General features: G+C 44.4%; 1 protein-coding gene across 1 annotated transcript in view; it reads right to left on the bottom strand.

The window, feature by feature from the left end:
- The window catches only part of mao (monoamine oxidase), a 51,766-nt gene that overhangs the window by 14,714 nt on the left and 13,540 nt on the right, over positions 1–23,512 (bottom strand). Inside the window, exons 2-6 of the mRNA XM_014164473.3 lie at positions 13,385–13,479; positions 12,956–13,093; positions 1,083–1,187; positions 835–926; positions 526–667 (exon numbers count right to left, since the gene is read on the bottom strand). Coding sequence (XP_014019948.1) covers positions 526–667; positions 835–926; positions 1,083–1,187; positions 12,956–13,093; positions 13,385–13,479 — 572 coding nt within the window. The remainder of the gene's footprint in view (positions 1–525; positions 668–834; positions 927–1,082; positions 1,188–12,955; positions 13,094–13,384; positions 13,480–23,512) is intronic.

The following is a 23,512-nucleotide window of genomic DNA, read 5'->3' as shown; positions in this document are numbered from 1 at the left end:
ACTGCCAGGGTAGGGAAGATTAACTACCTCATCATCTAAACTGGAACAACCATTCCAGTAACGGGTGCAATAAGTCCAACTACTAACAGGTTGGATTAGTTTAGAAAACAAACAATTCTGAAAATCTCCCTGCAATAGAGCATGCTGGGAAATATAATATATGTTTCTATGTAGAACCCTTCTTGCCTTCCAAAGAACCCTTTTGCCATCTATATAATCCTTCTTGCCAAAGAATCATCAAAGAACCCTTCCTTCCAAAAATGGTTCTTAGGATGTTAAAGATTCTAGGTAGAACCCTTTGCCTTAAAAGACACTTGTCTTTTTCTAAGTGTGTAGAACCCTGTATGGATATGGAAGAGCCAGTCCACATGGTCAGAGAGATAGCCAGGCAGGCAGGCAGGCAGGCAGGCAGGCAGGCAGGCAGGCAGGCAGACAGACAGACAGACAGACAGACAGACAGACAGACAGACAGACAGACAGACAGACAGACAGACAGACAGACAGACAGACAGTTGTGTACAGTACCTGTCCTCCGTTGGTGGTGGAGAAAATCCTCATGGTCCCTCCACACTGCTTGACGTACCAGAGGAACCACAGGGCCGACACCTCGTGGGGTTCAGAGGTCACGTTCACGTTCACAAACAGAGTGGCAAACCGCCTCGCAGAACTGTGAGGAGAGGGAGGAGCATGCACATGCGCACACACACAGACAACATACAACACACACACGTAATCACTCAATCACAAAGACTATAAAAAGTGTAACATTATTGAATGATGCTCCATGAGGTTGAATGGTCCTGTGTGTATTGTGAAATGGGTGTAGTATAGTACCTGGTCCAGCAGATCTTGTCAAAGAGCTGCTTCATGGTCATCTTGTCCCACTCCTCAGCATGGGGAGCCCTCCATGGAGCCTCTCTGGGGATCTGGAACACACACACAAACACACTATGAGGGTAGGACCATCAAGAAGTATCAATGGCTAGAGACTAGGGAGTAGGGGTTGGTTTGGGATTGGGATTGGGCCTGAGATTTGGAGGGGATGGCTGCACTAGACAGAAAAGGATGCTTTGTGTGTTTACCTCGCTGCCCATCTCATCCATCTTCCTCCACAGGTTGTTGTAGTCCATCAGGGCAAATGGATTCCACATGGGGGGGAAGGAGCCTCTGAATGGGTAGGACTTTCCCTGTAGGACACAACATGCATGAGAGAAGACATGGAAAGGTTAGTTATCTTCAACATCGTCATCATCTTCATCATCCTCCTCGTCATCGTAATATTAATCTTCATCATCATCTTAGTCTTTGTATTCATCATCCTCCTCCTCATCATCATCAGCAGTAACAGCATTATCTTCATCATCAGCATCATCATCATCACCATAGACTAATAGCGATCTGAAAAAGCAATATTTTGCAAATGTTTCGGTTCTACTGACATTCTGAACTGAACTACACATTTGTATTTGTATCTATTATGAATCCCCATTAGCTGCTGCCAAGGAAGCTAAATACGGCAGTAACGACATTATAACAAAGAAATAACATTAAAATGCATTTTACAACAGATTTCACAATACATTAAGTGTGTGCCCTCAGGCCACTACTCTACTCCAACACTATTCAGATGTACGTGTGTGTATAGTGTGTATGTTATGTGTGTTTGTATCCGTGTATTTGTACCTGCGTGTGTGACTCTTCACAGTCCTCACTGTTCCATAAGATGTATTTTTATCTGTTTTTTAAATCAGATTTTACTGCTTGCATCAGTTACTTGATGTGGAATAGAGTTCCATGTAGCCATGACTCTATGTAGTACTGTGCGCCTCCCATAGTCTGTTCTGGACTTGGTGGCATGTCTTGTGGAGTATGCATGGGTTTCTGAGCTGTGTGCTAGTAGTTTAAACAGACAGATCTACGTGTACATTTAAAAGTCAGCCATGCTACCCTGTTCTGGACCAGTTGTAATTTTCCTAAGTCCCTCTTTGTGGTGCAATATAACTAGGACCTGTAGAACCTGCCTTGTTGATATTGTAGTTAAGAAGGCCGAACTGTTGTATTATGGACAGACCTCTCCCCACCTTAGCTACTGTTGCATCAAAATGTTTTGACCATAACAGTTTACAATCCAGGGTTACTCCAAGCAGTTCAATCTCCCCAACTTCCACACTATTCATTACAAGATTTAGCTGAGGTTTAGGGTTTAGTGAATTATTTGTCCCAAATACAATATATTTAGGACTAACTAATTCCTTGCCACCCATTCTGAAACTGACTGCAGCTCTTTGTTAAGTGTTGCAGTGATTTCACTCACTGTACTAGCTGACGTGTATAGTGGTGAGTCATCCATATACGTAGACACACAGGCTTTACTCAGAGCCAGTGGCAGGTCATTAGCAAAGATTGAAAAAAGTAAGGGGCCTAGACAGCTGCCCTGGGGAATGCCTGATTCTACCTGAATTATGTTGGAGAGGTTAAAATTAAACAACACCCTCTGTGTTCTCTTAGACAGGTAACTCTCAATCCACAATATAGCAGGGTGTGTAAAGACATAAGATATACTGTAAGTTTTTCCAGCAGCATACTATGATCGTTAAGGTCTAAAGCCACACTGAAGTCTAACAAAACAGCTCCCACAATCTTTTTATTATCAATTTCTCTCAGCTAATCATCAGTCATTTGTGTACGTGCCATGCATGTTGAATGCCCTTCCCTATACACATTGATCTTCTGCCTTCTCCCTGACAGAGGGAACTGTGAGGCAATCCCTACCCCACAGCTAGCTCCGTTGGGGGCGGATTACGATACGGCAGCTTGCTTCATATTTCACTCCAGATCAAAGATAGCAGCTAATTGCACATTCAGCAAGGCAGATAAGATTATCGCGATCTCACGCTCACACTATTTCTCAACCCCTACAGGTTTGTAAAGTAGTGTAGAGTTAATTTATTTGTGATTTCTAGACATTTCCATTGAATGTGGGGCTTTAGAAAATAGACTGGAAAAGCCATATCAGTTCATTCAACAGTGTGCGTTTGTGTGTTTCTGTCTGTGTTACTCTAACATAACTGCTATTAATCACTTAGGTTGACAGTTAAATGGATCTACCTGAAGGCCCATTAAACATATAACTACTAGAGAGAGAGAGAGAGAGAGAGAGAGAGAGAGAGAGAGAGAGAGAGAGAGAGAGAGAGAGAGAGAGAGAGAGAGAGAGAGAGAGAGAGAGAGAAGGAGGGAAGGAGAGACAGTGTCTGACATACAGTGCATAGACAATGGTGAGGAAGCTGTGGACCTATAGTCCCTATACTGTACTATAGTCCTATACTCTACTATAGTCCTTATACTGTACTATAGGCCTCTTATAATGTCCTATAGTCCTATACTGTCCTACCTATAGTCCTATACTGTACTATAGTCCTTATACTGTACTATAGTCCTATACTGTACTATACATGTAGTCCTTATACTGTCCTATAGTCATATACTGCACTATAGTGCTTATACTGTCTTATATTCCTTATACTGTCCTATAGTCCTATACTGTCCCATAGTCCTTATAATGTCCTATAGTCATATAGTATCTTATAGTCCTTATACTGTCCTATAGTCATATACTATCTTATAGTCCTTATACTGTACTATAGTCCTTATACTGTACTATAGTCCTATACTGTACTATAGTCCTATACTGTACTATAGTCCTATACTGTACTATTGTCCTTATACTGTATTGTAGTCCTATACTGTACTATAGTCCTGTACTCTACTATAGTCCTTATACTGTACTATAGTCCTATACATGTAGTCCTTATACTGTACTATAGTCCTATACTGTACTATACATGTAGTCCTTATACTGTCCTATAGTCCAATACTGTCCTATAGTCATATACTGCACTATAGTCCTTACACTGTCTTAAATTCCTTATACTGTCCTATAGTCCTATAGTCCTTAGTCCTGAAGTGTTTGATATAGGACATTAAAAAATACAAGTTGATTGACCCTGAATATGAAAGCATCTCTGCAATGCACTATATGTTGTTCCTTGAAAAAGTAAATTAATGTCTGCAAAGAGTATTTCATGAAACTCAGACTATAATGCATTTCATGTATAATTCATATAATTTTGTAACAGTCAAAAGACTTGACCTTGGCTATTCAAGTACAACTTTTATGAAAGACATTCTTTGTACATGCTTTTCTAGAACTGCACTCGTCTTACAAAGTTGTTTCACAGTTCCTCTTGGCATGCTAAACCCAATCTGAGCCTAATTTATTTTAATTACATTTTGGTCACAACATCAACGTCTACTTATCCAAAGCTTCTTAGGGCCTGCACTCAGGATATGCAAGAATTGGGCTGAAGAACTCAGCATAAGTACATGTACAACATACAAAATATATATCAAACTTTCTGCCCTCTCTCTATCTTTTATTAGGTGTTCCTTATGTTTGGTATACTCAGTATATAGTTAGTGATTAACTAGTGATTATTATGATATATTCTACAGTATGGCATTTGTCCTAGTTACAATCAATGGAATGTCCAAGTCTTGATGAAAAGAGCTACGGTTGTAATGTGTCCTTATCAGTTAGAACCGATATCGCACCTGAGTTATCCACATGACATTAGCTAGTACAGTACAGTACTGAGATAATTCACTCTCTGGGGGGTGTTGCATTTTCATGGTGGAAGGGATGGAAATACACACAAACAAACACACACACTCACTCTGTGATACAGGGTTATGATTGCCAAAAAGATCATCAAGGACAACAACCACCTGAGCCACTGCCTGTTCACCCCGCTACCATCTAGAGCGAGGTTAGTACAGGTGCATCAAAGCTGGGACCGAGGCTGAAAAATAGCTTCCATGTAACGGCTGTCATATAGAGGGGACCAAGGTGCAGCGTGTTGAGTGCTCATAATTATATTTAATGAAAACTAAAGACTTTGACAAAGAAACAAAACGACAGCCAACAGTTCTGTCAGGTTACATACATGAAACAGAAAACAACTACCCACACAAACCAGGTGGGAAAAGGCTGCCTAAGTATGGCTCCCAATCAGAGACAACAATAGACAGCTGCCTCTGATTGGAAACTGATTGGAAACCAAAACATAGAAACACAACACATAGAATGCCCACTCCATATCACACCTTGACCTAACTAAACAGAGAAAAACAGCTCTCTTAGGTCAGGGCGTGACAGTAACCCCCCCCCCCCCCCCCCCCCCCAAAGGTGCGGACTCCTGGCCGGAAACCTGAACCTGTAGGGGAGGGTCCGGGTGGGCATCTGTACTTGGCGGCGGCTCTGGTTCGGGGCGTAGCACCCCCACCGCCCGCTGATCCCCCCGCTTCTGTGTTGCCGGAGGAACCAGACTGTGGATCATCGCCGGAGGCTTTGAAACGCCGACTGCCGTTGAAGACTCGGGGCTGCGGACCGCCGCTGAAGACTCGGGGCTGCAGACCGTCGCTGAAGACTCGGGGCTGCGGACCGTCGCTGAAGACTCGGGGCTGCGGACCGCCGCTGAAGACTCGGGGCTGCGGACCGTCGCTGAAGACTCGGGGCTGCGGACCGTCGCTGAAGGTTCCGGACTGGGGAGCGTCGCTGGAGGCTCCGGACTGGGGAGCGTCGCTGGAGGCTCCGGACTGGGGAGCGTCGCTGGAGGCTCCGGAGTGGGGAGCGTCGCTGGAGGCTCCGAACTGGAGAGAGTCATTGTAGGTTCCGGACCGGGGACCGTCGCTGCAGGCTCCGTGCCATGGATCATCACTACAGGTTCCGTGCCATGGATCATCACTACAGGTTCCGCACCATGGATCATCACTACAGGTTCCGCGCCATGGATCATGACTGGAGGCTTCGTGCCATGGATCATCTCTACAGGCTCCGGGCCATGGATCATCCCTACAGGCTTCTTGCCATGGATTATCCCTACAGGCTCCGGACCATGGATCATCCCTACAGGCTTCTTGCCATGGATTATCCCTACAGGCTCCGGGCCATGGATTACCTCTGGAGGCTTCGTGCCATGGAACATCCCTACAGGCTCCAGGCCATGGATCATCACTGGAGGCTTCGTGCCATGGATCATCTCTACAGGCTTCGGACCATAGATCATCACTGGAGGCTTTTCTCGTGGAGCTGGAACAGGACTCACCGGACTGGAGAGACGCACTGAAGACCGGGTGCGCAGAACTGGCACAGGGCATACTGGACCGTGGAGGCGCACTGGAGGGAGAGTGCGAGGAGCAGGCACAGGCTCACTACGATAAGCATGAGGAGTTGGCTCAGGTCTCACCCCTGGCCCCGCCAAACTACCCGTGTGCCCCCCCAAAAAAAATGTTTTGGGACTGCCTCTCGTTCTTCCCCGGTAGGCTACGATACCTGTCCAATACCTGGCCCCAAGTCCAGTTTCTCCTTTCACTCCAGTCCTCCATAGACCAGGTATCCATCTCCTCCCGGGCACGCTGCTTGATCCAATTGTGGTGGGTAGTTCTGTAACGGTCGCCGTATAGAGGGGACCAAGGCGCAGCATGTTGAGTGCTCATAATTATATTTAATGAAAACTAAAGACTTTGACAAAGAAACAAAACGACAGCCAACAGTTCTGTCAGGTTACATACATGAAACAGAAAACAACTACCCACACAAACCAGGTGGGAAAAGGCTGCCTAAGTATGGCTCCCAATCAGAGACAAAATAGACAGCTGCCTCTGATTGGAAACCATACCCGGCCAAAACATAGAAACACAACACATAGAATGCCCACCCCATATCACACCCTGACCTAACTAAACAGAGAAAAACATCTCTCTTAGGTCAGGGCGTGACATTCCATCTTAAGGCCATCAGACTGTTAAACAGCCATCACTAACACAGAGAGGCTGCTGCCTACATACAGACTTGATATCATTGCCACTTTAATAAATGGATCACTAGTCACTTTATTAATGCCACTTTAATAATGATGTTTACATATCTTGCATTACTGGGGCAGCAGGTAGCCTAGTGGTTAGAGTGTTGGGCCAGTAACCGATAGGTTGCTAGATCGAATCCCTGAGCTGACAAGGTAAAGATCTGTCGTTCTGCCCCTGAACAAGGCAGTTAACCCACTGTTCCTAGGCCGTCATTGTAAATAAGAATTTGTTGCCTAGTTAAATAAAATGACTCATCCTGTATGTATATACTGTATTCTATGCTGCTCTTCCATACATTTATATGTACACTTATTCCATCCCTTTGTTTGTATTAGGTAGTTCTTGTGGAATTGTTAGATTACATGTTAGATATTGCTGCACTGTCGGAACTAGAAGCACAAGCATTTCGCTACACTCGCAATAATATCTGCTAACCATGTGTATGTGACCAATAAAATTTGATTTGAGGGTGAGTGCCTTTTGATGAGGTGCACTACCATGGCAACCAGCCAGGAAGGTACCAGAGTGAGTGTACATGCAGATCTCAGACATAGAGATAGTAGCTAAGAAAGTCACACGGGGGTTCCAGTGAGCTGCTGGTAACGTCAGAACTCAGAGTCTAGCTGCATTACAACATCTTAAATGAGGAACAAATATCCTTTTCAGAAAGGAAACCTTTCATTGCAGAAAATCAGCTGGAAACGTGATTTCACACGGAGAGACACAGTGTATTTAGAGCCCATAAGTCAGTGGAGTCTCTTGCCAAATTTGACGTGTGACCAGCAGCACACATTCGTAACTGCTATCTACATTATTCCACATGCTTGTGGCATGTCAGGCAGGCTGTGGCAGGCTGAAATAGATCATGTCAATAAAACTACAGTGTGACTAGAGTGACTAGACAGAAGGGCTGAATTAACACTCACATTGATTCATGTCTACTTCCCTGAAGCCAATCATTGCATTTGGTTACTCTAAGAATGGGAGCTCCTCAGAAGCATGTGGACTATAGTGACGCAAAAAGACCATGTCCAGTTCTTAGTAGTCTGTGTCTACAGAAGCAAGACTGGCTAGGGTTAGGGTTGAACTGGGATATGGACATGAAGCTAGGGTTAGGGTTGAACTGGGATATGGACATGAAGCTAGGGTTAGGGTTGAACTGGGATATGGACATGAAGCTAGGGTTAGGGTTGAACTGGGATATGGACATGAAGCTAGGGTTAGGGTTGAACTGGGATATGGACATGAAGCTAAGGTTAGGGTTGAACTGGGATACGGACATGAAGCTAGGGTTAGGGTTGAACTGGGATATGGACATGAAGCTAAGGTTAGGGTTGAACTGGGATACGGACATGAAGCTAGGGTTAGGGTTGAACTGGGATATGGACATGAAGCTAGGGTTAGGGTTGACCTGGGATATGGACATGAAGCTAGGGTTAGGGTTGAACTGGGATATGGACATGAAGCTAGGGTTAGGGTTGACCTGGGATATGGACATGAAGCTAGAGTTAGGGTTGAACTGGGATATGGACATGAAGCTAGGGTTAGGGTTGAACTGGGATATGGACATGAAGCTAGGGTTATGATTGAACTGGTATGTGGACATGAAGCTAGGGTTAGGGTTATTGTTAAGGGTTAGGGTTGATCCGGGATGTGGACCTGAAGCTACGGTTAGGGTACTGTCCCTAAAAACTACTGCCACGTCTGAATACCCGTACTTGCGTTCTAGATAGTAATAATTCTGGGTATGCGAAAATATCATGTTTTACAGTAGTGCAGGTAGCTAGTGCCAACGATGGGCAGTATTTCTGTTTCATGTATTTGATATAGGTATTTCAATACTTTCAATACCTATTTTGTCATTTGTATTTCACTGGTCTGAACTACATTTCATTTGGCCTATTTTGTAATAAGTTAATTCGAATTTTCTAATACAAATATATACTTGCAAGTAGCACGCTTAACTACAACATTCTCTGTAACGGTAACATAATCTCTTTACTTGCTATGACTGTTGTATATTCTTGTTAACCTTAGTTTAATACACTGACTGTAAGACGCTCTGGATAAGAGTGTCTGCTAAATGACCAAATGTAAAAATGAACACTTGCAAAGCAAGCACCAGCCAAGATTCTGGGAGAGCGCGATGGTCCCCTTTTGATTAGAGGCACATTTCAACACCCAGACATAATTTACAAACAAAGCAATTGTGTTTAGTGAGTCCACCAGATCAGAGGCAGTAGGGACGACCATCTTCTCTTGATAAGGGTAGGAAGTGGACCATTAACAAGTACTTCTGGGTGTCAGGGAAAAGTACAATCGTTTCTTTATGAATGTAGTGAAGTAAAAGTAAAAGATGTCAAAAATATAAATAGTAAAATAAAGTACAGATAGCCCACAATATACATAAGTAGTACTTTAAAGTATTTTTACTTAAATACTTTACACCATTGTATGAAACAAAGGCCCATACAGTAGAAACAGGAAGAGAAGTGCCATCTTAACCAGTTCAGAGAGCCTATTGATTTACAGTAGCGACAGTAGGTTAGCCTGAGTATATGGCTGGAACCAGAGGGACCAATCTAATAAGGAGGTACAGCATGCTGTGTGTTAAGAACAGTGGTGTACCTATTATAATAAGATATGGAGGAATATTTTGGAGAGAGAGAGAGAGAAAGAAAGAGAGAGAGGTAAAGAGAAATGGGGGTGGCTGCAGCTCTCTTTCTCTTTTCTCTCTTTCTCTCTTTCTCTCTGTCTTTCTCTCTCTCTCTCTCTATCTATCCTTCCTCCCTCTCTCCTGGGCCACTCAGAGGAGGATAAACTATATTAGAAAACTCCTTGAGGCAGAGATTAGCATCTCCAGTCGCTAGCGCTCACCGCTAATGCTGGAGAGAGGCTAGGTGCACTGAGGGTCATGTGGTTGATACACAGGCAGAGAGGGCGGGTAGTCACTAGATGGCCATGCTGGAAAGGACAATATTGTTATCAGAACTATGTGAAGTAGGGTTTAGAGTTAGGGTTGTGGTTGAGGCTAGGGTTATGGTTGAACAGGGATGTGGACATCAAACAGCTCGAGGCAGGGCTTTCTCCCATAGAGCTACATTTTTATGGAATGGTCTGCCTATCCATGTGAAAGACGCAGACTCTGTCTCAACCTTTATGTCATTACTGAAGACTCATCTCTTTAGTAGGTTCTATGATTGAGTGTAGTCTGACCCAGGAGAGAGAAGGTGAATGGCAAGGAGTGAAGATCCGTCCTGTCTCTGCCTGGCCAGCTCTGGGATTCTCTGCCTCACTGGCTTACTAGTGCTCTTCCATGTCGTCCCTAGGAAGGGTGCGTCACTTCGTGCCTGTCGGGGGGCTAGAGTCAGTCTGTCATATCTGGTGTCCTGTGTGACTTAAGTATACTCCCTCTAATTCTCCCATCTCTCTCTGTCTCCACTCCTGGAGGACCTGAGCCCCAGGACCATGCCTCAGGACTACCTGGCCTGATGACTCCTGACTGTCCCCAATCCACCTTGTCGTGTTGCTGCTCCAGTTTCAGCTGTTCTGCCTGCGGCTATGGAACCCTGACCTGTTCACCGGACATGCTATCTTGTCCCGGACCTGCTGTTTTCGACCCTCCCTCCCTCTCCCTCTCTCTCTCTCCCTCTCTCTCTCTCCCTCTCTCTCTCTCCCTCTCTCTCTCCACCGCTCTTGCTGTCTCAACCTCTGAATGCTTGGCTATAAAAAGCCAACTGACATTTACTCCTGAGGTAATTAATACTGCTGGTCATCTATAAACGTTTGAACCTCTTTAAGAACGATCTGGCCTTAATGGTCATGACTTTTATAATCTCCCCCCAGCACAGCCAGAAGAGGACTGGCCACCCCTCAGAGCCTAGTTCCTCTCTAGGTTTCTTTCTAGGGAGTTTTTCCTAGTCATCGTGCTTGTTCATCTGCATTGTTTGCTGTTTGGGGTTTTAGGCTGGGTTTCTGTATAAGCACTTGTAACAGGGCTTTATAAATACATTTGATTTGATTTTGATGAAGCTAGGGTTACAAGGATCCAAACTGGTCACGTTACGTGTGTGAGGGTTTCAAAATAAATGTACACGTACATTGTTATTCAATCATTTTATCCACACTGATCGCACGCTTAAGCATGCGTCTGTGATGCCAAACACTAAAATAGAACTTGGTTCTATTTGAGCCGCTCGGCAAGTCCCGCATTTCCCATCTCCTTATTGGTTTTCACGAAGATACAACCGCACAAACAGTAGTTGTATAAAAGACAACGAGGAGATATTAATCAAAGATAATTAACTAAAAACTAACTAGGTTTATCTTTTTATGTGTGGCTTAATCGTCCGAATAGAGAAACATAAAATTTTTTGTATGATCCGGGTCAAAATTCTACAAAGAACCAGCTAAAAAGGGGATCAATGTTCATCTCCCAGGAGAAACTGCTAGCAACAGCACATCCATGGATGATGTTTCATGTGTCGTTATACCTGTCCCCAAATGAATATAGTTGGCTCATAGTTGCGTGTCATAATCACATCTGGTAGGGATAGACAAAATCAACATGTGCATTATGGCACACGAAGACGCACACGCGGGGCCATGTACCCAAGGTGTTAGAGTTAAGGGTAGTGTTGAGGCTAGGGTTAAGGTTGAACAGGGATGTGGACATGAAGCTAGGGTTAGGGTTGTGGTTGCGGGTTAGGGTTGAACCAGGATGTGGCCATGAAGCTAGGGTTAGGGTTGTGGTTGCGGGTTAGGGTTGAACCAGGATGTGGACATGAAGCTAGGGTTAGGGTTGTGGTTGCGGGTTAGGGTTGAACCAGGTTGTGGACATGAAGCTAGGGTTAGGGTTGTGGTTGCGGGTTAGGGTTGAACCAGGATGTGGACATGAGTGCTAGCGTTAGGGGTAAGGGTTGAGTGAGGTCATGTGTTCTCTGGCATGGCCCAATAGTGTTCAAACCTTTCAAGCATGGCCAGATAGTCATGACTGGAAGAGAGACATGCATTTCCTGTGCATTAGAATGTGAGAAAACAGATTCTGTTCTGGCTATCTAAAGCTGGGTGTACACTACACGATTTTGGCCCCGATTTAGCTGTCCCAGACAGGTTTTTGAGATCGGAGACAAAATCCCCATGTCGTTGCCTACACAGGATGCGCGGCCGTCACATTTCATGTGAGCTTGTCAGAGACACAATCTGAGGGCTATCGATCTCGTCTTTGAGCAGTGCCAGACGGCCCAATATTTTCAAATAGGTTTTAATTTATCGGCACAAAATCAGCAATGCTCTTCTAGTGTGAGACAGCAATAGCCAATAAGAGCAGAGAAGAAGCCAGTGAGATGATGACGTTGTTTAACAGGAGCAATGACTGCTACCAGTATGGGTTTGTACTCACCTTCAACCAAAACCAGAGTGTCAAATCGTTACAGCTCTGAAGTTCACAAGCAATATTATTCGATTCAAAACGTTGGCTATCTCAGCTTCGTATGGCAAGCGTGAGTGTCTGACTGAAAACGTTTATGAGGCTGCTCTGAGGCTGCTCTGAGCGTTAAATCTAATCACATGATTACATGCATGTAGCCTGTGACCCCCTGTCTGTGCCAGATGGTTTAGTCCGCGCACCACTACGTTGGCAAGACAAACAAAACTACAGGAAAAACGGTCGTTTTAATGTGAGAGGCTCAGCGATGTTAGGATTTTGTGTACACCAGGTTTAATGGAAGTGGTCAATACTAACTGCAGCCAAGCCCTGCTAACAGTGTTTCAGAGAGACCCATGGATTTATCATGGATCTGTCCTGTGTTTGTTCTGTTCAATGAAATAAGTAGGACAGGGACAGACGTGGCCTATGTGGTCCCGCACTGGGTTCAGCATGTGCGCGCGCGCACACACACACACACACACACACACACACACACACACACACACACACACACACACACACACACACACACACACACACACACACACACACACACACACACACACACACACACACACACACAGGGTTGGAGTGCGCACACACCTTTACATAATGCACCAGCCTCTCCTCCTCGTTGACTTTGTAGGTCTCGACTCCGTACTCTTTAGCCAATCGGAGGATCCGATTCTGTGTAGGCCCGATGTAGGCCCCACCCAGGTCAACATACTTAGTCTGCTCATTCTGGAGAGAGAGAGGGGGGGGGGGAGGGAGGGAGGGAGGGGGGGACAGAGAGAGAGGGAGAGCGAGAGAGGGTTCATCAGACAAGAAGTGGACAATCCTAATCCCAGAGATCAATTTAGTTTAAATCTTTAACCAAATCAGTTGCTTGAAAATGCTTTACATTTGAACACAAGTAGAGCTGCTAGACAGCATCTACAGAGGGACCTGGTACTGTCATCAGAGAGAAAACTGGATTCTTATAGGGATTGCACTTTGACTGGCACTTTGCCTGTGGTTTGACTGAGGTCTTACCCGTACGGTGAAGGTCCGTCCACCAACCCGATCTCTAGCTTCCAGAACCACAGGACTCAGCCCTTTCTCCTTCAACAGCTTAGCTGCACTCAGCCCTGAACGAGACATGAATGGACAGAGAGAGAGGGAGAGGGAGAGGTTAGTGTAAACATGCCAGCTGAACATCTAATGTTGATGAAATGAAGAAACATTTTGTGTAAACAATCCAAGTTTGAACATAAATTATTTTGGTATGTCCCTCCTCTCCATATCCCCTCTCTTGTCCTCCCCCTGTGTTTGTCCTGTTGTGTAGAACAGGAGAGGATAGCCCAGTGATATAGCAGGAGAAATCTCTCTAAAATGTTATATTTTGGTGCTGCTAGGGCAATTCAGGTGGCTAATTGGTGACCTTTTTACTGAAGAATGCATTTGTTTTTATGATTGTGTTTTGTAAGTTGATGATGGAACATTTTGTATTTGTAAATGACGTAAATTTGTATTGGTTGTGTAACTCAAATCAAAGTGTATTGATTGTGTACACAGTTTAGCAGATGCTATAGCGGGTGCAGCGAAATGCTTATGTTACTAGCTCCTAACAATGCAGTAAAATGTCAGACAAGTACACAAATAATCACCAATTAAAAAATAAAAAATGTCATGAGGAAGAGACAAACACACCAACTGATCCCCTGCTTATTTCAATATCAAGGAAGTGTTGAGAGCAGAAAATAGCTGAAGACTTTCACATCCCAAACACACACAGCGAGAGAGAGAGAGAGAGAGAGAGAGAGAGAGAGAGAGAGAGAGAGAGAGAGAGAGAAAGAGAGAGAGAGAGAGAGAGAGAGAGAGAGAGAGAGACGTCCCCATCTGTAGTCAAGTGACTTACTTCATCTGTAATTGACCTACAAGCCTCTACCCCTAACCACTTCTCCATGCCTCATCAATCTCATCAAAAATGAATAAATCACACCCTATAGTGTTCCCTCATAGTAGCACATTACATGGGTAATAGGGTGTAATTTGTGACACAACCTAGGACAGTACTTTATATCTATCAGTCCAAAGTTAACACATTTTGTCTCCACCGATAGAATGGGCTGTTTCCCCTACACTCGTAGAAAAAAAGGGTTACAAAATGGTTCTACGGTTGTCCCCATTGTACTGTATAACTTTTCTTGGTTCCAGGTAGAACCCTTTATGGTTCAATATAAAATCCTCTGTGGAAAGGCTTCTACATGGAACCCAAAAGGGTTCTACCTGGAACCAAAAAGGGTTCTTCAAAGGGTTGTACTATGGTGACCGCTGAAAAACACTTTTAGGTTCTAGATAGCATATTTTTTCTAAGAGTGTACCACTCAACAGTCAGCCCACTCCCAGTCCAAACCATAAAGAACAAGCTCATATCAGTCATTTTGTCTTGTTTTGTTTCTTGCTTTTCAATAGTGTTTTCAATAGGGTTTTCAATAGGGTTTTCAATAGTGTTTTCAATAGTGTTTTCAATAGGGTTTTCAATAGGGTTTTCAATAGGGTTTTCAATAGTGTTTTCAATAGCATACTAGAGTCAAAAGCAGGGGTGTCCACTGTCCAACACTCCTCCTGGAGAGATAACCACCAGCAGAAAGTGGCCAATGGCTACTTGTTTGTTATTGTAGTGTGACTGAATGATACTTAGCTACAGAGGTAGTATGGGCCTTTCTCATCACCATAGTGACCCTAAGGCCATCTCAGTCTGGAGCTTGATTCAATAAGACATTACATTTCACACATGTAATTTCAGCTGAAGCTAGGCGAGGTCACACAGGCGCAATCACACACACACACACACACATACACACACACACACACACACACACACACACACACACACACACACACACACACACACACACACACACACACACACACACACACACTTGAAGGATTAGGCACAATGGAGCCTCTGGCCTTTGTCAGTCGAGCAGGCATTCAGACAGAAGACACACAGGCAGCAGTGTCCCAGTGCCAAGGATCCATTCAGAATCTCAAGACACACACATATGACAAAAAAAAGGATTCCTAGAAAAGTGTGCTTTGCAGCAGGTTATAAAACACAGCACAAACATCCTAAGCAGAAACTGTGTGTGTGTGTGCACAACTTGTCACATCCAAAGGGCACTTTATAATGCTCTGATACAATGGAGGTGTTAGTTTGTCCAGTGAATACAGACTGTATTACATTCTCTCCTACTGGGAGAAGTGTGAATATTCACCCCAAGACACTGCTCTACATACTGCATGGAAAATCTAACAAGAGCTGAGGCCAACAGGAGGTAACTAGAGGAGAGGGAGGTAGTGTGTGAGGGTAAAGGAGAGGGACGTAAAGGGGGTAGAGAGGGGAGAGATGGAGAAGTCAAATAGAGAGAACGAGAGAGCGAGAGAGGAGAGATGGACTTGATAAAGAAAGACGCACTGTATTCATCTCCACGGTCCGTGTTTCCATCTCTCAACAGGAGCTCCCATCTGTCTAAATGTCCTCATGGCCCCCTCTCCATCCCGCCATCCTTCCCTTCGTTTATCCCTCCATCTCTCCAGAGCAGCCTGGAAAGCTACCAGGGTTTATATTGGTTTAAGCATACTTGTCATGCATTACCAAACTTCTCCATTGCCCTTACGGACGCACACACGCACACACACACACACACACACACACACACACACACACACACACACACACACACACACACACACACACACACACACACACACACACACACACACACACACACACACACACACACACACACACACACACACACACACACACACACACACAGCGCTCTGGGGAATACTACTTCTTTTAAGTAAATTGATGCTATTAGGTGTTCTCTATCCAAAGGTCAGACAAGAACAATTGTCCAAAACAAAAACAAGCTCCGACTGTTTAACCTTGTTGTTCATGATGACTGCACTCTGGAAAAACAAGATCACTTTACCCCTGGGGTTTTGCTTTGATCAAAATCCCATTTGGAGGTATATTATTTTTTTCTGAAGAAAATTATGAATATAAAATAAGGATCCAGTCAGAGGATTTCTTTGTTGCTCAGTTCCATTTGGATAGAGGTCTATTGTCTGGCTGGGACGAGACAATAATGTGTGTGTTATGAAATACATGAAATTAAATGAGCAGCTGAGCATCTAAGAATATTATGGACACATGCAGTTTGTCTGATGCCTTATTTCTATCTGAAAAGAGAGAAAAGAGAGAGAGAGAAGAGGCAGATTCTCTGAAGGATAAAGGGAAGTGATAAATAAATAAATAACTTTGTGATAAATGGTATACCAAAATTGCCCTGCAATATGGCCAATGGGTGTTTCCTTTTTTACTTGGAAGTAGAGACATTGATTTCATTCCACAAAAAAAATCAACAATGCAGTGATTAATGCTGGTATAGCTTAATTCCCAGGGAAACTATAAGAGACAGTATTTTGAAGTTCTGAGATATGATTGGGGTATAGGGCTGGTTGGTTAGGTTTATACACCACCAGTTTATACACAGTGCAGCCAAATCTGCAACGCTCAACAGTGGCATCTATTGTGAGAAATTTCCAGCAAAACAACAGGTAAGATGTGCATTCTGCAAGGGCATCTGACTGAACTCAACATTACAGAATTAAATTGAGCAAAGCCTCCAAACCCACTTGTGTGTAATTGTTTCTGTATTTCTGCTTAGGACCCAACGGTTACTTCCCACAGACGGGAGAGGTAGGACTTTCACTGCTGTGCAGGAAACTGCAATCGTTGATATGGTCATCAGAAACAATGGCATAAAACTCAGAGATTCGGGACGGGGGAGTGTTGGCAGACAACATTACATTTGGAAATATTCACAATGTAAGCATAACAACTATTTCTAGAGTCCTGAAACAACATCAAGTCAGGATGAAGCAGTTGTACACTGTCCCCTTTGAGAGGAACTCTGAACGAGTCAAGCAACTCAGGAACCAATAAGTCCAGGTAAGATGACTATAAAATACACAACTGGTTTTGAACTAAACCAAACAGGGCAGAGACACACAATGACATGTTTTTAGGTATAATGTAAACTACTGTAATAGCCTAACTCTTATGTTGCCTTGTGGATTTATTTTAGAGTCATGGAGATTGAAGCCAGGCAAACACCCCACATATTCATCTTTGTGGATGAGGCTGGTTTCAACTTGGCCAAAACACAGCGGCGAGGAAGGAATGTGATTGGGAAAAGAGCCACAGTGGATGTAAAAAACTGTAGCATGAGGAATAAAATAAAATACGCAAGAATGGAGCTATATACAGGAAGTACCAGTACCAGATCAATGTGGAGCTATATACAGGGAGTACCAGTACCAGATCAATGTGGAGCTATATACAGGAAGTACCAGTACCAGATCAATGTGGAGCTATATACAGGGAGTACCAGTACCAGATCAATGTGGAGCTATATACAGGAAGTACCAGTACCAGATCAATGTGGAGCTATATACAGGAGGTACCAGTACCAGATCAATGTGGAGCTATATACAGGAAGTACCAGTACCAGATCAATGTGGAGCTATATACAGGGAGTACCAGTACCAGATCAATGTGGAGCTGTATAGAGGGAGTACCAGTACCAGATCAATGTGGAGCTATATACAGGGTGTACCAGTACCAGATCAATGTGGAGCTATATACAGGGAGTACCAGTACCAGATCAATGTGGAGCTATATACAGGAAGTACCAGTACCAGATCAATGTGGAGCTATATACAGGGAGTACCAGTACCAGATCAATGTGGAGCTATATACAGGGAGTACCAGTACCAGATCAATGTGGAGCTATATACAGGGAGTACCAGTACCAGATCAATGTGGAGCTATATACAGGAAGTACCAGTACCAGATCAATGTGGAGCTATATACAGGGAGTACCAGTACCAGATCAATGTGGAGCTATATACAGGAAGTACCAGTACCAGATCAATGTGGAGCTATATACAGGAGGTACCAGTACCAGATCAATGTGGAGCTATATACAGGAAGTACCAGTACCAGATCAATGTGGAGCTATATACAGGGAGTACCAGTACCAGATCAATGTGGAGCTGTATAGAGGGAGTACCAGTACCAGATCAATGTGGAGCTATATACAGGGTGTACCAGTACCAAATCAATGTGGAGCTATATACAGGGAGTACCAGTACCAGATCAATGTGGAGCTATATACAGGAAGTACCAGTACCAGATCAATGTGGAGCTATATACAGGGAATACCAGTACCAGATCAATGTGGAGCTATATACAGGGAGTACCAGTACCAGATCAATGTGGAGCTATATACAGGGAGTACCAGTACCAGATCAATGTGGAGCTATATACAGGGAGTACCAGTACCAGAACAATGTGCCGAGGAACCAGGTACTTGAGGTAGATATGTACATGAAGGCAGGGTAAAGTGACTAGACATCCGGGTAGATAATAATAAGGTATTTGAGGTAGATATGTACATGAAGGCAGGGTAAAGTGACTAGGTATCAGGATAGATAATAATAAGGTATTTGAGGTAGATATGTACATGAAGGCAGGGTAAAGTGACTAGGCATCCGGGTAGATAATAATAAGGTATTTGAGGTAGATATGTACATGAAGGCAGGGTAAAGTGACTAGGCATCAGGATAGATAATAATAAGGTACTTGAGGTAGATATGTACATGAAGGCAGGGTAAAGTGACTAGACATCAGGATAGATAATAATAAGGTATTTGAGGTAGATATGAACATGAAGGCAGGGTAAAGTGACTAGGCATCAGGATAGATAATAATTAGGTACTTGAGGTAGATATGTACATGAAGGCAGGGTAAAGTGACTAGGCATCAGGATAGATAATAATAAGGTACTTGAGGTAGATATGTACATGAAGGCAGGGTAAAGTGACTAGGCATCCGGGTAGATAATAATAAGGTATTTGAGGTAGATATGTACATGAAGGCAGGGTAAAGTGACTAGGCATCAGGGTAGATAATAATAAGAGTAAAATGAAGAACAGAGTAGCAGCAGCAAATGGTGAGTGTGCGTGTGTGTGTGTGTGTGTGTGTGTGTGTATGTAGGTTTGTTTGTGTTGTGTCGGTATGCTCGTGTGTGTTATGTGTGTGCATATGTAGTGTTTGAATGTCTGAGAGATTTGTGTGGGAGTGACAGTGTAGTGTGTATATGGTGTGTATATAAAGTCTAGTGAGTGTGCGTAGGGTGCATAGGGTCTGGCTATTTAGCAGTCTTATGGCTTGGGGGTAGAAGCTGTCTCCGAGCCAGTTGGTCCGAGAGCCGATGCTCCGGTACCGTTTGATTGGAGTCTTTGGAGATGTTTTGTGCCTTCCTCTGACATCACCTGATAGAGAGGTCCTGGATGGCAGGGAGCTCGGCCCAAGTGATGTACTGGGCTGTCCGCACCACCCTTTGTACCGCTTTGCAGTCAAGGGCAGTGCAATTGCCGTACCAAGCGATGATGCAGCCAGTCAAAATGCTCTCAATGGTGCAGCTGAAGAACGTTTTGAGGATCTGAGGGCCCATGCCAAACCTTTTCAGCCTCCCGAGGGGGAAGAGGCGCTGCCGTGCCCTCTTCACGACTGTGCAGGTGTGTGTGGACCATGTTATTAAGTCCTTAGTGACACAAACCTACATACACACATGCCAATGAACTTAAAGCTCTCGACCCGTTCCACAAGAGCCTCGTCGATGTGGATGGGGGCGTGCTCTCCCCTCTTTCTCCTATACTCCACGATTAGCTCCTTGGTCTTACTGACGTTGAGGGAGAGGTTGTTGTCCTGCACCACACTGCTAAGTCTCTGATCTCCTCCCTGTCGCCTTCGGTGATTAGGCCTACCACAGTCATGTCGTCAGCAAACTTGATGATGGTGTTGGAGTCGTGCGCGGCCATGCAGTCGTGGGTGAACAGTGAGTACACACCCCTGAGGTGGCCCCGTGTTGAGGGTCAGCGTGGCAGAGGTGTTGTTGCCTACCCTCACCACCTGGGGCTGACCCGTCAGGAAGTCCAGGATCCAGTTGCAGAGGGAGGGGTTCTGTCACAGGGTCCCTAGCTTGGTGATGAGCTTGGAGGGGACTATGGTGTTGAAAGCTGAGCTGTAGTTCTATGAACAGCATTCTCACATAGTTATTTCCCCTCTTGTCCAGGTGGGAGAGAACAGTGGGAAGAGCAATTGAGATTGCGTCATCTGTGGATCTGTTGGGGCGGTATGCGAATTGGAGTGGGTCTACAGTAAGGTTTCTGGGATGATGTTGTTGATATGTATCATGACCAGCCTTTCAAAGCATTTCATAATTACAGATGTGAGTGCTACAGGTCGATACTTATTTAGGCAGGTTACCTTGGAGCTCTTGGGAACAGGGACAATGGTGGTCAGCTCATCCAGCCTCGTTTCAGAAAGACATAATATTGCAGTTTTCCTCTGATAGGGGTCTCTCTAACAAAGCTCATCCATCTTATTCTCCAGTGACTGGACATTTGCCAATAGAACAGAGGGGAGCGCCGTTCAGTTTCTCTTCGCCTCAATTTCACTAGGACTCCACCTTGTCTCCCACGTTTACGCCTGCTGTGTTTTGGTAGCCCATAGAACAAAGGATTAGGGTCCGGTATGAACAGTGGAACAGCTGAGTCAGAGTTGAAGTTGTATTTAAGTCAAAATCAAGGTTAGTAACTGTCGATCTGATGTCCAGAAGTGTTTGGCGGTCATATGTGATAATAGTATGGTCTTTCTGTACAAAGAAAGGAAAGATAAACATGATAAAAGTCACTAAATAGCAAAGTTGGGTTGGAACTCGTAAGATGTCGCCCTTCTCCGTCGGCGTTATCTTGTCATCTTGTTGTTTGTGCTGCACTGGTTGCCCTTTTCTCATGGCAACGGGTCACAAATCTTGCTGCTGTGATTGCACACTGTGGTATTTCGCCTAACAGATATGAGAGTTTATCAATGTTTGATTTGTTTTCAAATTTTTTGTGGGTCCGTATGATCTGTGGGAAATAAGTATCTCTAAGGTGGTCAAACATTTGGCAGGAGGTTAGGAAGTACAGCTCAGTTTCCACCTCATTTTGTGGGCAGTGTGCACACAGCCTGTCTTCTTTCTCTTCCTATCTCTACCCCTGTTAATTCTCGTCTTTCTCATTCTCTATCTGTCGTTATCTCTCTCCTTATCTCCTTCTCTGTCTCTCCCCATCCAGCCTCTCCTCTCTCTGCCCAGCACCTTCAGGCAGTAGCTGACCTGATTGTGTGGTGGTTTCTCTCTAATGTTAGTGAAGGGAGAAATCCAGACAGCTCTTTCTACTCTCACTGTCTGCTCACTGCATAGCTACTGTTTGCCAGCCTTTTAAAATCCCAGCCTCCGCAACTTTCTGCTACTGAGAAACAACAACCAAATAGGACTACAGTGGATTACAGAGTTTGTATGATAAATACACACACGCGCGTGCGCACAAATACACACCAACACCAACGCACACACATGTACGTGCGCTCCTAAGGACTCCAACACAGGAGTGCACAGTCCAACACAAAAAATCTTGGGTTACAAATTGTCCACCCCACCGCAAACATCCACTTGTCTCATTTGGCTTGTCTCAGTGTCAAAACACACAGAGCTTTTCACTGGGAAACAAGATTGAGAGATCAGCCGTGTTACTGTGACAACACAGTAAAGGGTGTGTGTGAGTGTGTGTGTGTGTGGGGAGGGGTAAATGTGTCCATTGTTGTTCGAATGCCTTGCCTCTTTTCAGAAGCCAAACAGCATCTTACAGCCTGTCCACAAAACAAACACAAACTATGAGTCTGAGAGAATATTTAGTATTCTCAGTATCCTTACAAAGAAGTTATGAAAGACCAGCTACGCAAAAGGGTATGTGAAATGTCAGGTGTAAAGCATTCCAAAAACATGTTGTTGTCACATGTGACATTTTTGGGTTCAACATTTGATAACATGAAACTACACTGTAAGCCATTGCTGTTCATTTTATGGTGAATTGTACAGTCATTATACATGACATTTCTACATTAATAGGATACTGTATTAGTATTTTGCTATATACACTACATTACCAAAAGTATGTGGACACCTGCTCATTGAACACCTGATTCCAAAATCATGGGCATTAATATGGAGTTGGTCCCCCCTTTGCTGCTTCTGGGAATGCTTTCCACCAGATGTTGGAACATTGCTGCGGGGCTTACATTCAGCCACAAGAGCATCAGTGAGAGCGGACACTGATGTTGGGCAATTAGGACTGGCTTGCAGTCGGCTTTCCAATTCATCCCAAAGGTGTTCGATGGGGTTGAGGTCAGGGCTTTGCGCAGACCAGTCAAGTTCTTCCACACTGATCCAGACAAACCATTTCTGTACGGACCTCGCTTTGTGCATGGGGGCATTCTCCAAACTGTAAAGTTGGAAGCAAAGAATCATCTACAATGTCATCGTATGCTGTAGCGTTAACATTTCCCTTCACTGGAACTAAAGGGCCTAGCCTGAACCATGTAAAAAACAGCCGCAGACCATTATTCCTCCACCACCAAACTTTACAGTTAGCACTAATGCAATGGGCCAGGTAGTGTTCTCCTGGCATGTTCTCTGGCATCCGCCAAACCCATATTCATCCGTCAGACTGCGAGACGGTAAAGTGTGATTCATCACTCTAGAGAACGCGTTTTCACTGCTCCAGAGTCCAATGGCAGTGAGATTTACACCACTCTAGCCGACGCATTGAGCATGGTGATCCTAGGCTTGTCTGCGGCTGTTCGGCCATGGAAACCAATTTAATGAAGCTCCCGACAAACAGTTATTGTGCTAATGTTGCTTCCAGGGGTAGTTTGGAACTCGGTAGTGAGTGTTGCAACTGAGGACAGACGATTTTTACGTGCTACTTGCTTCAGCACTCGGCAGTCCCGTTCTGTGAGCTTGTGTGGCCTACCACTTTGCAGCTGAGCCATTGTTGCCCCTAGCCGTTTCCACTTTACAATAACAGCACTTACAGTTGACCGGCAGCTCTAGCAGGGCAGAAATTTGACAAACTGACTTGTTGGAAAGGTGACATCCTATGACAGTGCCATGTTGAAAGTCACTGAGCTCTTCAGTAAGTCCATTCTACTGCCAA

Source organism: Salmo salar, chromosome 21, assembly GCF_965601325.2.
Source record: "Salmo salar chromosome 21, fSalSal1, whole genome shotgun sequence".
Lineage (NCBI taxonomy): Eukaryota > Metazoa > Chordata > Actinopteri > Salmoniformes > Salmonidae > Salmo > Salmo salar.
Note: the sequence above shows the minus strand (reverse complement) of the source record. Positions and strands in the feature narration are given on the sequence as shown.